The sequence below is a fragment of the Canis aureus genome, chromosome 19 (assembly GCF_053574225.1).
Source record: "Canis aureus isolate CA01 chromosome 19, VMU_Caureus_v.1.0, whole genome shotgun sequence".
NCBI lineage: Eukaryota > Metazoa > Chordata > Mammalia > Carnivora > Canidae > Canis > Canis aureus.
In genome coordinates this window covers 58,334,471-58,347,273 of record NC_135629.1, presented here as the reverse complement: position 1 = coordinate 58,347,273, position 12,803 = coordinate 58,334,471, and the positions used below count along the sequence as shown (strand labels likewise).

At 60.6% G+C, this 12,803-nt stretch overlaps 2 protein-coding genes across 10 annotated transcripts in view; both read left to right on the top strand.

Moving 5' to 3' along the window:
• Positions 1-646: 646 nt before the first annotated feature.
• Positions 647-12,803, top strand: part of SCAMP4 (secretory carrier membrane protein 4) — a 27,891-nt gene continuing 15,734 nt past the window's right edge. For 3 of the 9 annotated variants that reach the window (XR_013358422.1, XM_077860664.1, XM_077860657.1), the window contains exon 1: positions 7,587-7,670. The gene's annotated coding sequence lies outside the window, so the exon portion shown is untranslated. Of the gene's footprint in view, positions 777-851; positions 941-7,586; positions 7,671-8,008; positions 8,165-11,871; positions 12,003-12,210; positions 12,332-12,803 lie in introns of those variants that run through there. The other 6 variants (XM_077860663.1, XM_077860662.1, XM_077860660.1 and 3 more) reach the window with 6 other exon arrangements.
• On the top strand, positions 7,591-12,002 carry ADAT3 (adenosine deaminase tRNA specific 3). The gene is made up of 2 exons (XM_077860656.1): positions 7,591-7,670; positions 10,531-12,002. The coding sequence occupies exon 2, from the start codon at positions 10,548-10,550 to the stop codon at positions 11,613-11,615; it is 1,068 nt and encodes a 355-aa protein (XP_077716782.1). The 5' UTR covers positions 7,591-7,670; positions 10,531-10,547; the 3' UTR covers positions 11,616-12,002.

The following is a 12,803-nucleotide window of genomic DNA, read 5'->3' as shown; positions in this document are numbered from 1 at the left end:
ATGAATGAATGAATGAATGAATGTAAGGTCAAGGGAGGCAGATCATGGCCCTCTCCATTCCTTGATGGTTAGATCGGAGGCCCAACACCATGGACCGCCCCAGCTCACTTGCCCAGGTTCTTTCGTGTAGAGCTGGGACTTGCATCAAGAGAGGGAGGTGCTCTCGTTGGACCCAAAATTCACGACAGGCAAAAAACCAAAACAAAACAAAACAAACAAACAAACAAAAAAAAAACATCTAAATACCCCAAGAAACAACAAACACTTCAGTGTAGGGATAAATACTATTTCATTGAAATATATTTAAAAATCAAAAGTAGTGCAAGAAAACCACCCCCACCCCCACCCCCACGGTATTGGAAATAACAATTTGAATAAAGGCAATTAGCAGAGACTCAGTGTCTCCATCTGAAAAAGGGAAAGGGGGCGGAGGAGGACGAGCCGACGCGCCAACCTGCGGGCCCCCCGGTGGGGGCGGGGCACTGCCCCCGGCCCCGCCCCGCCCCGCCCCGGAGGCTCCGCCCCCGCCCGCCCATCACTCGCCGCTACGCTCCTCTCGGCCAATCGGAGCTCGCCGTCGCTGCGCCGTAGCCAATAGAAATTGCTCTTCCCGACCTGGGGCGGGACGTGCCGCAGGTGCCTCCCCGCGGCTCCGGGGGCCCCCGGCGGCGGCGGCGGCACCTAGAGGACGGAGCGGGGGGCCCGGAGGACGCCGGGGTTCCTCCGGCCCCTGACGCAGGGCCTCTTGTCCTGCAGAAGGGCCCTTATTTCCCCAGGTAGACATCGCCGCGTCGGAGAAGGGCCTCCGTTTTCGGGGCGGGGTCTGCCGCCAGATCGATCCCCCCACCCCAGGCCCAGGGGTTGGGTGTCTCCTGGGCCGCGCTCGTCCCTGTCTTTGCAACAACTGAAGGCGAATAGGTCCTGTCATCTCAACTTACAGGTGGGGAAACTGAGGCTCAGGCCCCAAGGCGTTTGTCCAGGGCTCCTGACCACGGCTAGTGTACCCGCTTGGCTCCTGGGCAGGATGTCTCAGGCACCACTGACACTTGGGGTGGATGATTCTCGGTTGTGGGGTGTCCTGAGCGCTGTGGGGTATTGGGCAGCATCCCTGGCCCCCACCCACTCCACGCCAGGAGCACCCGCTGGGCTTGAAACAACCAAAAATGTCCCCAGACATCACCAATGCCCCCCGGGGAGCAGAATGTCCCCCAGGTGGGACCACCTGTGTCAGGAGGTTCCCCTGACCCCCAGGAGACTGCCCTCTGTGACAATCTGACCCCTGAGGTCCTGGGATGCTGCACACACTTAATGACACACCCTGAATGGGGGTGACTCACAGATGCTGGGGTTGCCCGGGTTTGAATCCTCTGACCCCTGGAGGTTTACTCTGATGTCCAGTATGAGCAGGGGTCAGACTCAATATTTTTTTTCAAATAATGAATGCAGGGTGTGTCGTCCTTGGCCCTGCTGACACTAAGGGCAGGTGACTCTCTGGGGGCATCCCAGGCTCTGTGGGGGGTCAGCAGCATCCCTGGCCCCCACTCACTCTGTGCCAGGAGCGCCCCGGGTCATGACATCAGACCAGAGACATCTCGAGACATTGCAAATGTGGGAGAGCAAGGGGCCTGGCTCTCCGAGTTGAGAGGGGTACTGGAGGCCCCAGGGGAGGCCTGTTGAAACACAGATGGCTGGGGACCAGCCCAGAGTTTCTGATTCAGCAGGTCTGGGGTGGGGCCCAAGAATCTGCATTTTGAAAGGAGTGTATATTGTAGTGGTGCTGCTGAATAGGGGGTTCCCGCTCTGAGGCCCACTACCCACAAGCCACCCCTGCTTCACTGAGTGTCCTGGAGCAGGTGCTGGGTCCCTCAGATGGTGGGGGAGGGCACGGCAAGGCTGTGGATGTGGATGTTTTGGGAAGCACCCAAATCACTGCACCTGCTGATCAGGCCTGAAGCCAGGGATTGGGACCTGCTGCCTTTGGTAAGTAAGTGACGACAGTGCCTGCTTGATCCTTAGCGGTTGGGTAGGGTGCACAGGGCGCCTCAAGGGATGTGTGGGCGATCCCATCTGTCTTGTTAAAATAATAACAATAATAATATTGTTATTATTTTAACATTAGCTATATTATTATTGTTATTATTATTTAACATTAGCTGGTCGCCTATACTGAGCACTCGCACTGGGCTGGCTAATGTGGACACCACAGGGAACAGAACTGCCATCTCTGGTGGAGCAGACATTCTGGATACATAAATAATAAGTGCTGGGAAGACTAAAATAAAAGGGTAGGGCAGGGCAGGATAAGGACTATTCGAAATGGGGCTCCTGGGCAGCCCGGGTGGCGCAGCAGTTTAGCGCCGCCTTCAGCCCAGGGCGTGATCCTGGAGACCTGGGATCGAGTCCCACGTCCGGTTCCCTGCATGGAGCCTGCTTCTCCCTCTGCCTGTGTCTCTGCCTCTCTCTCTCTCTGTGTCTCTCATGAATAAATAAATAAAATCTTAAAAAAAAAAAAAAAAGAAAGAAACGGGGCTCCTCCCCACACCCCAGTCCCACATGGCCAGGTCCGTTGGGACTGTGTGCCCCCTGGGACGTGGAGAGGTCATTCCGAGGCTGTGGCCCTCAGGCCCTGTTTGGACAGGGCACCTGGACACAAGCAAACCCTGACTTGGGGGGTGAGTGGGGGAAAGCACAGCATAAACCTACCCCTAAGGGTAAAATGATGGAAAGGATGGTGGATACAATGTTTCCTTATCTTTAAAATGAGGATACTTGGGGGATCCCTGGGTGGCTCAAGGGTTTAGCACCTGGCTTCCGGCCAGGGCGTGATCCTGGGGACCCGGGATCGAGTCCCACGTCGGGCTCCCTGCGTGGAGCCTGCTTCTCCCTCTGCCTCTCTGCGTGTGTGTCTGTCATGAATAAATAAATAAATCATTAAAAAAATAAGATAAAATAAAATGAGGATACTTGCTGCTCTGCTCCTTACGATTGTCCTGAGGACAAATAAGATCATGTCAATGCTTTGAACCCTGCCGGGGTGCAAACGAGCACGCAGGCAACATTACTAATGGTTGGGAGTCTCGGCGCGGAGGCCTGGGAAGGCAGAGAGCCGGCTCGGTTATGAATTCTGTGCAAAGTGAGGGTTGAAGAGATGTGAGCGAAGAGGCTGGGTTCTAGAACCCGAGGACAGCTCAGTTTGTTTTTCAGAAACTACCGTTTTCTGGCCCGGGGAAGTGACAGATGGTTGGCACGTGACCAGTGGTGTGTGCGCCCTGGTCCCAGGGTCCCAGGGCCGAGGCGCGCTCGCCGCCTGCCTAAGCCGGCCAGGCTGGCTCCCGAGACACCTGAGACACCTGCCGGGGCAGTAAGGCGGCGACAACCTCCAGGGAGCCGGCGTCGCCGCTCTGCTGGCTTTGGGCGGCCTTCCCGGGGCCTTGGAGGAAGTGCCCCCGCCCCACCCCGCCCCCACCCCCACATTTCCAGGAAGAGGGGCCTGAGGATCCCCACAGCGTGGGAAACACCTGGCGGAGCAACCTCAGACGTCAACAGGATGGCGAGCAGATAAACAAAGCGGTTGGGAGGAGCGCAGCTTGTCCCCCCAGCCCCGTGGAGGTGGGGGCAGGCTTGCAGGGACGTCCTCCTCCTCCCCAGGGGGAGTCACTTGGTGACGGCCCCGTGGAAATGGAAGAGCTTGTGGCCTGGAGCAGCTGACCCCGGGGCGCGGGACACTCCGGGGCGCTTTCTGCTGCTACTCAACTTACAGTTGGGGAATGAATGCCAAGCTTTTTCCTACCTGTTGGTTCTGGACACTACTAACCTACTAACCCAACACTGTCGTGAGGATCATGTGACTTGTGACTTGTGTGAAATGATGAGCAATGTCAAAACAGAAGCGACCCTATTGATTGAAGCTCTTGGTTCATAAAGGGCGAAATCATAACTCCCGTTAGCTTAAGTCATAAAAAAACACAGCAAACAGAATGAATCACAGGACAGCCCAAGGACTTCCTGATTCAGGCAGGGCTAGATCCAGGTGCTTTAAACAATGTTATTAAGGCCCGGGACCCCTCTCTCTCTTTGGGATCTGCTCTCTTCTGTTTGGACTTAATTTTCAGACAAGCTCCACTATTGGGTAGTAAAAATCACTCTTGGAAGCTCCAGGGGTTAACCCTAGAGCACGATGAGAAGGACTCCACTTACATTCCAAACAAAATCCCAAGGCTGACTCTCATGGGTCCCACTGAGTCACAAGTCCATTTCTGAACCAATCAGTGAGGCTGGGGGCAGGGGTAGGGGAGGTAAATGCTCTGATTCATGGGCTAAGGTGGGCTAAGGTGGCAGTGCAGTCCTGGGAACTATATGGACACAAGAACTGGGTTGCCATGTCCAGAAGAGGAGCTCGGTGCCCAGCAGGCAAAGCACCACTCTCACAGGGCCCCAGCACGTGTGGGGCTCCCACAGAGGAGATGCCCATCCACTTCCGTTCCTACCCCACTCCACGTCCTGGAAACAAAGGCACAGGTGGTTTCCTCCCCTCTAACTGATCCAGCACCAGTGTTGAATGTGCTTACCCGTTCACTTGGGGTGGTTCCAGCTCTGGGCTACTGTCACTGCCTGGCCCTGCTCACTCGACCACACTGCCTTCCCCTCCTGGACTCCGTGCTGACTTTTGTTAGAAAGATTTGGGGTGGGGGAGGTCTCCTTTGGTTTTCTTCGCTAGAGTGGAGTTCTTTGCACTAATGCAGGGGTGCATTTTATTTATTTTTATTATTTTTTAAATTTTATTTATGTATTCATGAGAGACACAGAGAGAGGCAGAGGGAGAAGCAGGCTCCCTGCAGGGAACCCAATGCGGGACTCGATCCCAGGACCCCAGGACGATGCCCGGGGCCGAAGGCAGATGCTCAACCGCTGAGCCACCCTGGCTGCCCAGGGATGCATTTTATAGGTCATGTGTCTGCTTGGACAGCCTGACAGCAGCGTCCCTGGAGGAGGGGGCCTCACAGGGCAGACAGGTGGGTTGGGGGCCAGCCAACCTCTGTCTGGTTGCAGAGAGAGTATTTTCAGAGAACTGGTCCATTCCTGTCCTACAAGGAGATGAAGGTGGCACGCAGACAGGACACCGGAAGGCAAAGATCTTTTCTTCCTGTGTGTTTTTACTATTTTTTAATTTTAAAATTTATTTATTTATTATTTTACTTATTTATTCATGAGAGACACACACAGAGAGAGGCAGAGACAAGGGCAGAGGGAGAAGCAGGCTCCATGCAGGGAGCCCGATGTGGGACTCCACCGGAACTCCAGGGTCATGCGCTGGGCCGAAGGCAGGTGCTAAACCGCTGAGCCCCCCCAGGGATCCCCTTTTTACATTTTTTTCCTTTTTACATTTTTTTGAGGCAAATTTCATATAACATAAAATTAACTGTTTTAGAGAACACCCTTCATTGGTGTGAATGAATGCACAATGTTGCATAACCATCAACCCCATCTAATTGTGGGACATGTTTGTCACCAGAAGGAAATCCCGTACCTGTTCCCAGTTACTCCTCCTCTTCCTCGCCCCCCCTGGCTCCCACCACCTCCTCTCTGTCTCTGTGGACGGGCCTCCTCTAGGGACCTCCTGGGAGTGGGGTCCTGCAGGACGTGTCCTTCTGGGTCTGGGTTCCCTCCCTGAGCCCGGTGTCCTCGGGGTCTGTCCACGTGGGGGCAGGTGTTGGGGTCTGGTCCCTTCCTTCTTGAGGCTGGGTCGCATTCCAGTATATGGAGGGCCCATTCACCCGTTGATACTTTAACTCCCACCCTTTGTCTATTGTGGGTAATGCTGCTGTGAACATGGCTGGGCCAGAATCTGTTTGGGTCCCTGCTTTCAACTCTCTTGTGTACATACCTAGGAGGGCAGTCTTTGGGTCCTAGAGTAATTATTTTCGAAGAACTGCCATACTGTTTCCCATGGTGGCTGCACCACTTTATATTCCTACTTCTATGTCTTTTTGTATATCGAGAGTTTAAAAACAGGCAGAAGGGCAGCCCCGGTGGCGCAGCGGTTTGGTGCTGCCTGCAGCCTGGGGTGTGATCCTGGAGACCTGGGATCGAGTCCCACATCGGGCTCCCTGCGTGGAGTGGAGCCTGCTTCTCCCTCTGCCTATGTCTCTGCCTCTGTTTCTGTGTCTATGAATAAATAAATAAAATCTTTAAAAAAATAAATAAAAATAAAAACACGCAGAAAAAGGGGCACCTGGCTGGTTCGGTTGGTGGAGCATGTGACTCCTTGATCTTGGGGTCGTGAGTCTGAGCCCATGTTGGGCATAAAGCTAACTTAAAAAAAAAAAAAACAGGCATAAAAATACATTGAGGAGATTCATTTTTCATTTGCAGAAAATCTAGTCTTTGCTTTTGACAACATGCCAAACATCATGAAAATTAAAAAAAAAAAAAAAAAGGCAACCAAATAGGGGCTCTAGGCTAACTTGAGTGGCACATCCAGGATTGGAGAGATGTGTGAAATAGAAAATGAAAGCACACATTGATCTGACTTTTTGTTTGGAAGAGAAAAAGGAAAGTGACCAGCTGCGAACAAATTTGTTTCCTGGAGTGTTGTTTTAGGGCATAAATGGTGGCATGAGGCGATGCTTTGCAAACGACGAGAAACACACAGGGATGGATTCTCAGGGCCCTGCAGGGGTGAGGAGCCTGGTGGCAGCAGGATCACCAGGAGGATCCCTTCACCCCTCCAGCGGCTCCCTCCCGCCGCCCCCTCCCGGGATAGACATTTAACCCATCTTCTGGGGGGAAATTCCTTGGTTCTTGCAGGAAGGAAACAGGGAGGAAATGGAAAAATTAAAATTACCCTATCAGGGCTCCTGTGGATCTGAATTCTTCTCCACACTCAGCAATGGGGTTAGACCGGGGTCTTCCAACCTGTGCACCTGCGGACACTGGGGGCTGGTTGGGCTGGGGGCGTCCTGTGCACCGCAGGGTGTTGAGTGACATCCCCGGCCTGCAGGTTTTGATGCCATTTGATGCCAAGTGCACCGCCCCCCATCACAACCACCACAAATGTGCCTGACCTCCCGCAACGTCCCCCTGACCCTGGCTGAGAACCGCTGGGTCAAACCTGTTGGACTCCAATGAATAACTGGAGCTGCTCATCAAATTACCATGCATTGCCCGGCAGTGTCAGGAGGTCCTCTCCGGCTACTGTACAGTCAGGAAAACTGAAGCCAAGAATCGCCCAGTCCGAGACCCTTAGGAGAACCTGAGTCCCCGGCTCTCTGCGGACGGCCTCGGTGGAGCCACGTGGCAGCAGCTAGCTGGGCTCGGGGCGCGCTGCAGTGGGTGCCGTGTGCGCCTCTGCTTCAGTCTCCCTAGTCTGATTTCCCGAACGGCGCCCAGGGTCCTCTTTTCCCCGCCGCCGCCGAGCGGGGTCTCGAACCCTCAACTCCGCGCTCCCCCGCGCTCCAGCGGGTCTCGGGAGCGGCGCTCGGGGGAGGGGCGGCGCTTCGCGGCCCGGCGCGCAGCCTTGTGGGGATTGTAGTCCCGGCCCCGCCCCTGGTCCCGCGCCGACCCCGCCCCTGGAACTACGCTCCCGTCGTGCCCCGCGGCGCGGGCGGAGGCGGGGCAGGCGGTCGGTTGCTAGGACTTGGCAGGCGCAGCGCTCGCGTGTGGCGCTTCAGGTAAGCGCGGGGCTCCGGGGGGCTCGGTTCTCGCGGCCCGGGCTCCACGGACGGCAAGTCGGGGTGGCGGCTTGGGCGGGGGTGGGGGTGGATTCTCGGCCGGCGGGGACGCCGGCCGCGCCGGGGGCGAGGAGGCAGCCGGGGGCATCGGCGCGTGTGCGCGTGCGCGCGGGGCGGCCGGATCGAGGGCCGCCGCTCCCCGCGCCCGTGTGCGCGTGCGCGCGCCCCTGCGGCCGGCGGTGGAGACCCCGTGCGCCCGCGGCGCCCGCGGCCCCTCCCCCCGCGCGCGCGCCTGGGGTCATCCCGGCCCGCCCCCCGCCGCCCCCGCCGCCGCGCCGCCGGTTTACTGGTGTCCCCGCCCTGCAGGCGTCGTAGAGATCGCTGAAGGCGTGAGTGGTCGGGGCCTCCCCCCCGCCCCCCGGCAGAGGGGTCCCCCGCACCCCGCGTGCCCCCACGTTCTGGAACTTCCAAGCGCAGGAGGCCGCGTGGTCCGTGTAAGCGACGGGGCACACCGCCTCCGAGGAGCCCTCCGGGACTGCCCGCCCCCGAGACTGTGGGGTCCCTCGCGCCGCCGTCCCTGGGGTGGGTGACCCCGGGGCCCAGCTTCTGGCCTGCCTGCCTCCTGCAGGGCTGGAGCAGCCGCAGGCCGGAGCCCCACGGGGGCTGCCTGCAGAGCCCGAGTCCGCCCGCCAGGCCTGCCGGGGGTCGTGGGCAGTTCCAGGGCACCCCCGATGGCGGTGGGGTGCCGTGGGGGGCTGTAGCGACCGGTGTCCGTGGGGCTGCCCGTGCACCGGACCCCCGCCTGGGGCCTGCCGCTGGAGGCCGGGCACCGACCGTGAACTAAGTGCTTGTGAGCAGCCGCGGAGATGCCCGGGCCGGGCCGCACTGGGCAGGAGCAGCAGAGGCTTGGAGGGCGGCCGAGGGGGCAGCCGGGTGCCTGGAGCCCGCTCCTGGGCGTGAGCACGTGTGCGCCGACGTGTGCAGCGGGGCCAGGGCTCAGCAGGTCACCGACTCTGGACGCTGCTGCTTTCTTCGCCTGCCTCCCCCCCTCCCCGGGGCGCAGGGCCTGTGCCTGGTCAGTCCCGACTCTGCCTTCCTGCCTCGCGGCCCCCGAAGCCCTTCCAGCCCTCAGAGCCTCGCCGGGGCGTGTAGGAAGGGTTCGTTCCCCGAGCTCCCTCCTGGGTCGCTGGGAGGACGCGTGGCCGCTGCAGCCCGGGCAGCTGTCGGCCAGGCCTCGTGTGTGCGTCTGCTGACCGGGCAGCTGCCCATGTCCCACCCCGCCCGCTTTCTTCAGCAGCCTCGCCAAGGGGAAGTTCGACCATTTAAAACAGACGTATCTGTGGTTTTTAGGATATTTGTGGGGTCATCGCAAGTTGTCATCGTGGTATTATTCCAGAACATTCCACCCGCTCCAAAGTAGTCACTCCCCATCACCCCCGAGCCCCCTGCCCATGCATGGGCGAGCCCGTCCTGGACGTGTCACACCTGTGGGCTCCCATCCTGTGGGGCCTCCGGTGTCTGGTTCCTGAGCGTCATGAGCTGGGGTCCATCCATGGGGCGGCATGGAGGGGGGCTTACCCCCGTTTGTGGCTGAGTACTGTTCCGGTGTGTGGATGGACACGTTGCGTGTATCCGCCTCTCCACTGAAGGACACGGGCCATGCCCACCTTCCGGCGCTGCAAATCCTGTGCTGTGAACACGTGTGTACAGGTTGCCTTGGACGCGTGTTCCCGGTGCTCCCGGGCACATACCTGGGCATGGACTGGAGCAGCCACTGGTCAGACGGTGACTGCTGTGGTTTCCACCCATCCTGCCCGGGAGCTGGCACCAGAGCCCACAGCGTCCCAGTGGCAGGCTCCTTTGCTTGCCACCTGTTCTAACGAGACAGCCGTACTTTGAGAGGAACAAGCAAGACTCTGTGTCTTGCCGTACAGATGAGGAGCTGTCGTGGCCTGTGTGGGCTGCGGGGTGCTGGGCGTGGTGTGTGCTGGGGGTCGGTGCGGAGTCGGCGCCGCGGACCTTCCCTCCGTGGGAAGTGCTGCAAGTGCTGGGGGGCCCTGTACACGTTCCACTCCTCGGAGCTGCCACCAGCACCCCTGGTTCTGCACGTTTGCCAGACTTGCGTCGTGAGCTCGGGACGTAGCGTGGTGGGCCAGGATGTCACGGGCAGGTCATCCTCCAGCAAGTCTGGCTGACAAATACGGGGGGTTCTGTGCAGCTGATGCGTGTGCTGGGAGACGTGTCGCAAGAGGTAGAAGCCCACGGTTGTCAGATGGGGGCCCGTCCACTCCAGGATGCCGGCGGGCCGCGTGCTCTGGGTGCACGGTGGCACCTTGGGTCCTCCAGCATCAGGTCGAGATGGCGGGTCTTTGAGGCCTGACGTTATCTGAGCCGGTCCCGACCCACAGGGTCAAGATGCGAGGGTCGTGCGTAACATTAAGTGTCCTGGCAGCCCCGGTTCCAAAAACTGCTCAAAGGAACAGGTGAAGTTACTAACGCGTCTGTTTAAGCTAAAACACGGAGCGTGATCACCTGAGCCCGAGGCCAACGTGAAGACGATTACGGAGACGATTCCCGTTCTTTTTCTCGCTAAGTCTCCGCCACCCAGGGCGCGTGTTCACTGGTGGTTCGTGTCAAAGGGACACGGGACTGTCGATGACGGTTTAAGCTGTGCCGACCCGGAGTTGGGAGGATGTGAGCCCGAGCGTGGCCAGGGCTGCATTGTGTGTGGGCGGAGCTCTCGGAGGAGCCTTCAGCCGCCGCGCTCCGGGACCTGGGCCGGACCTGGGACGGACTCCTGCGGCTTCCCCGCCTCCTGCGCTGACGGATGATGCTCTGCTCCGATCTCTATCTCCCACAGTCGGAGCCGTGCCAAGGATGGACCCCGCCCCGGGCCCCGTGGAGCAGCGTGGGGACGAGAAGACCGGGAGCCCCGAGCAGGAGCCCGAGCGCTGGCAAGCCCTCCCGGTCCTGTCCGAGCAGCAGTCCCAGGACGTGGAGCTGGTGCTGGCCTACGCCGCACCCGTCCTCGACAAGCGCCAGACCTCGCGCCTCCTCAAGGAGGTGTCGGCCGTCCACCCGCTGCCCGCCCAGCCTCACCTCAAGAGGGTGCGGCCGAGCCGCGATGCCAGCCGCCCGCATGCGCTAGAGATGCTGCTGTGCCTGGCGGGGCCGGCCGCGGGCACCAGGTCGCTCGCCGAGCTGCTCCCGCAGCCGGCCGTGGACCCTCGGGGCCTGGGCCAGCCCTTCCTGGTGCCTGTGCCTGCCCGGCCGCCCCTGACCAGAGGCCAGTTTGAGGAGGCGCGGGCCCACTGGCCCACATCCTTCCACGAGGATCGGCAGGTGACACGTGCCTTGGCCGGGCGGCTCTTCTCGGCGCAGGAGCGGACAGCGATGCAGGGCCACATGGAGCAGGCCGTGTGGGCCGCTCGGCAGGCGGCTGCCAGGGGCCTGAGGGCGGTGGGGGCCGTGGTGGTGGACCCGTCCTCAGGCCGAGTGCTGGCCACGGGTCACGACTGCAGCAACGCGGCCAGCCCCCTGCTGCACGCCACCATGGTGTGCATTGACCTGGTGGCCCAGGGCCAGGGCCGCGGCGCCTATGACCTCGGCCCCTACCCCGCCTGCTCCTTCGTCCCAGCCGTTACTCCCCAGAGCGTCCGGGTGGGCTCCGTGCGCAAGCTGGACGAGGATGGGGACATGCATGACGACAGCGTCCCTTATGTGTGCACGGGCTACGACCTCTACATCACCCGCGAGCCCTGTGCCATGTGCGCCATGGCCCTGGTACACTCCCGGGTGCAGCGCGTTTTCTACGGGGCACCCTCGCCCGACGGTGCCCTGGGGACCCGCTTCCGCATCCACGCGCGGCCTGACCTCAACCACCGCTTCCAGGTGTTCCGTGGTGTCCTGGAGGCCCAGTGCCGCCGCCTGGACCCTGGCGCGTAGACAGCGGGGCCCACGGGCTTCCGGACCTTGCTCTGCTCCGACGGCTCGGCCTCCTGTCAGACTGCACCCGCAGGCCTTTGCCTGTCTCGTTGCCGCCCAGCGGCTGTGGTCCTGTTGGGCAGTTTTAGGGACAACTTGCGTCTCCCTCCCTGAAGCCAGACCCCATGCCGTTCCCACTGGTGTGTGGGGATGCATTTGTGCCCAGACTGAGCTCGTCCCTGGGCCTGAGCTTAGCGCGGGTCCAGCCTGGCCCGGAACCTGGGCACGTGCTCTTCCTTGCTCCAACCACCTTCAGGCCCGAGCCCAAGGGTCCCCTGGGACGGTGTCCCCTTTGTCCCAGGTGTCGGAAAACGGCCCTGCTTGTGAAAATAAACAACCCCAAACCAGGTTGGTGTCTGTTGGCAGAGGCAGGGGGCCATGGTGGCCGAGGGTACGTGGGTCGGGGTGACTGCTACTTCAAGATTTGGGTCTCATATAGGGAAGTGGAGCTCTGAGCACGGGGGGAGGAGCGCAGCCCCCCGCGGCACCTCCCTGCCGTGTCCTAGGCCTCAAGGGTGTGGCCGGCCAAGGCTGTTTACACTAGTGTGTAGCCTGCCAGCCTGGCCTTCACTCACTGAAAGCCTCCTTCCGGTCGTCCTACCTCCCGCCCTTCACGGCTGGCAGGGGGACCCCACGGGGCGGGCCAGGGTCTGCTAGGCCTCAGCGCCAGAACCCAGGTATGTCTGTCTGTCCGTGGCCCAGCTCATCTCTGCTCTGAGCCTCCCCTAGAAGCCCTGGGGTCTGCTCCAGCCATGGGTGCGGGGCGGGGCCGTGAGCCCACCGGGCGTGCAGCCGCCGAGGGTCTCCTGAGGGTGGTGTGGACCCTGGGAACTCTGCCACTGGAACCTCGTCACGTAGACAAGTGCGGGGAAGAGGCCTGCAGTTCTTGTCGGGTGCCCACCTCCAGGGACCCGGCCCCGGCCCCCACCAGTGCCCGTGCTGGGGTGCCGTGGGGCCCGGTGGGTGCTGGGCGTGGCCTCGTGACTCTGGCTTCCGTCCTGGAGATGGCAACGTCCACCCACAGGGAACCAGCAAATTCCCCGCAGCCGCGCGCGTTGGTGGCAGCCGGCTGTCCGGGGCCGCTCGGTGACAGCCGCTCACCTGGTTCCGTGTGGGAAGGGCCACTGGGAGCCAGGCGCGTCCCCAGGG

Excerpts from the sequence above, each read along its gene's own strand:
- ADAT3 (XM_077860656.1), top strand. The coding sequence starts at position 10,548 with ATGGACCCCGCCCCGGGCCCCGTGGAGCAGCGTGGGGACGAGAAGACC.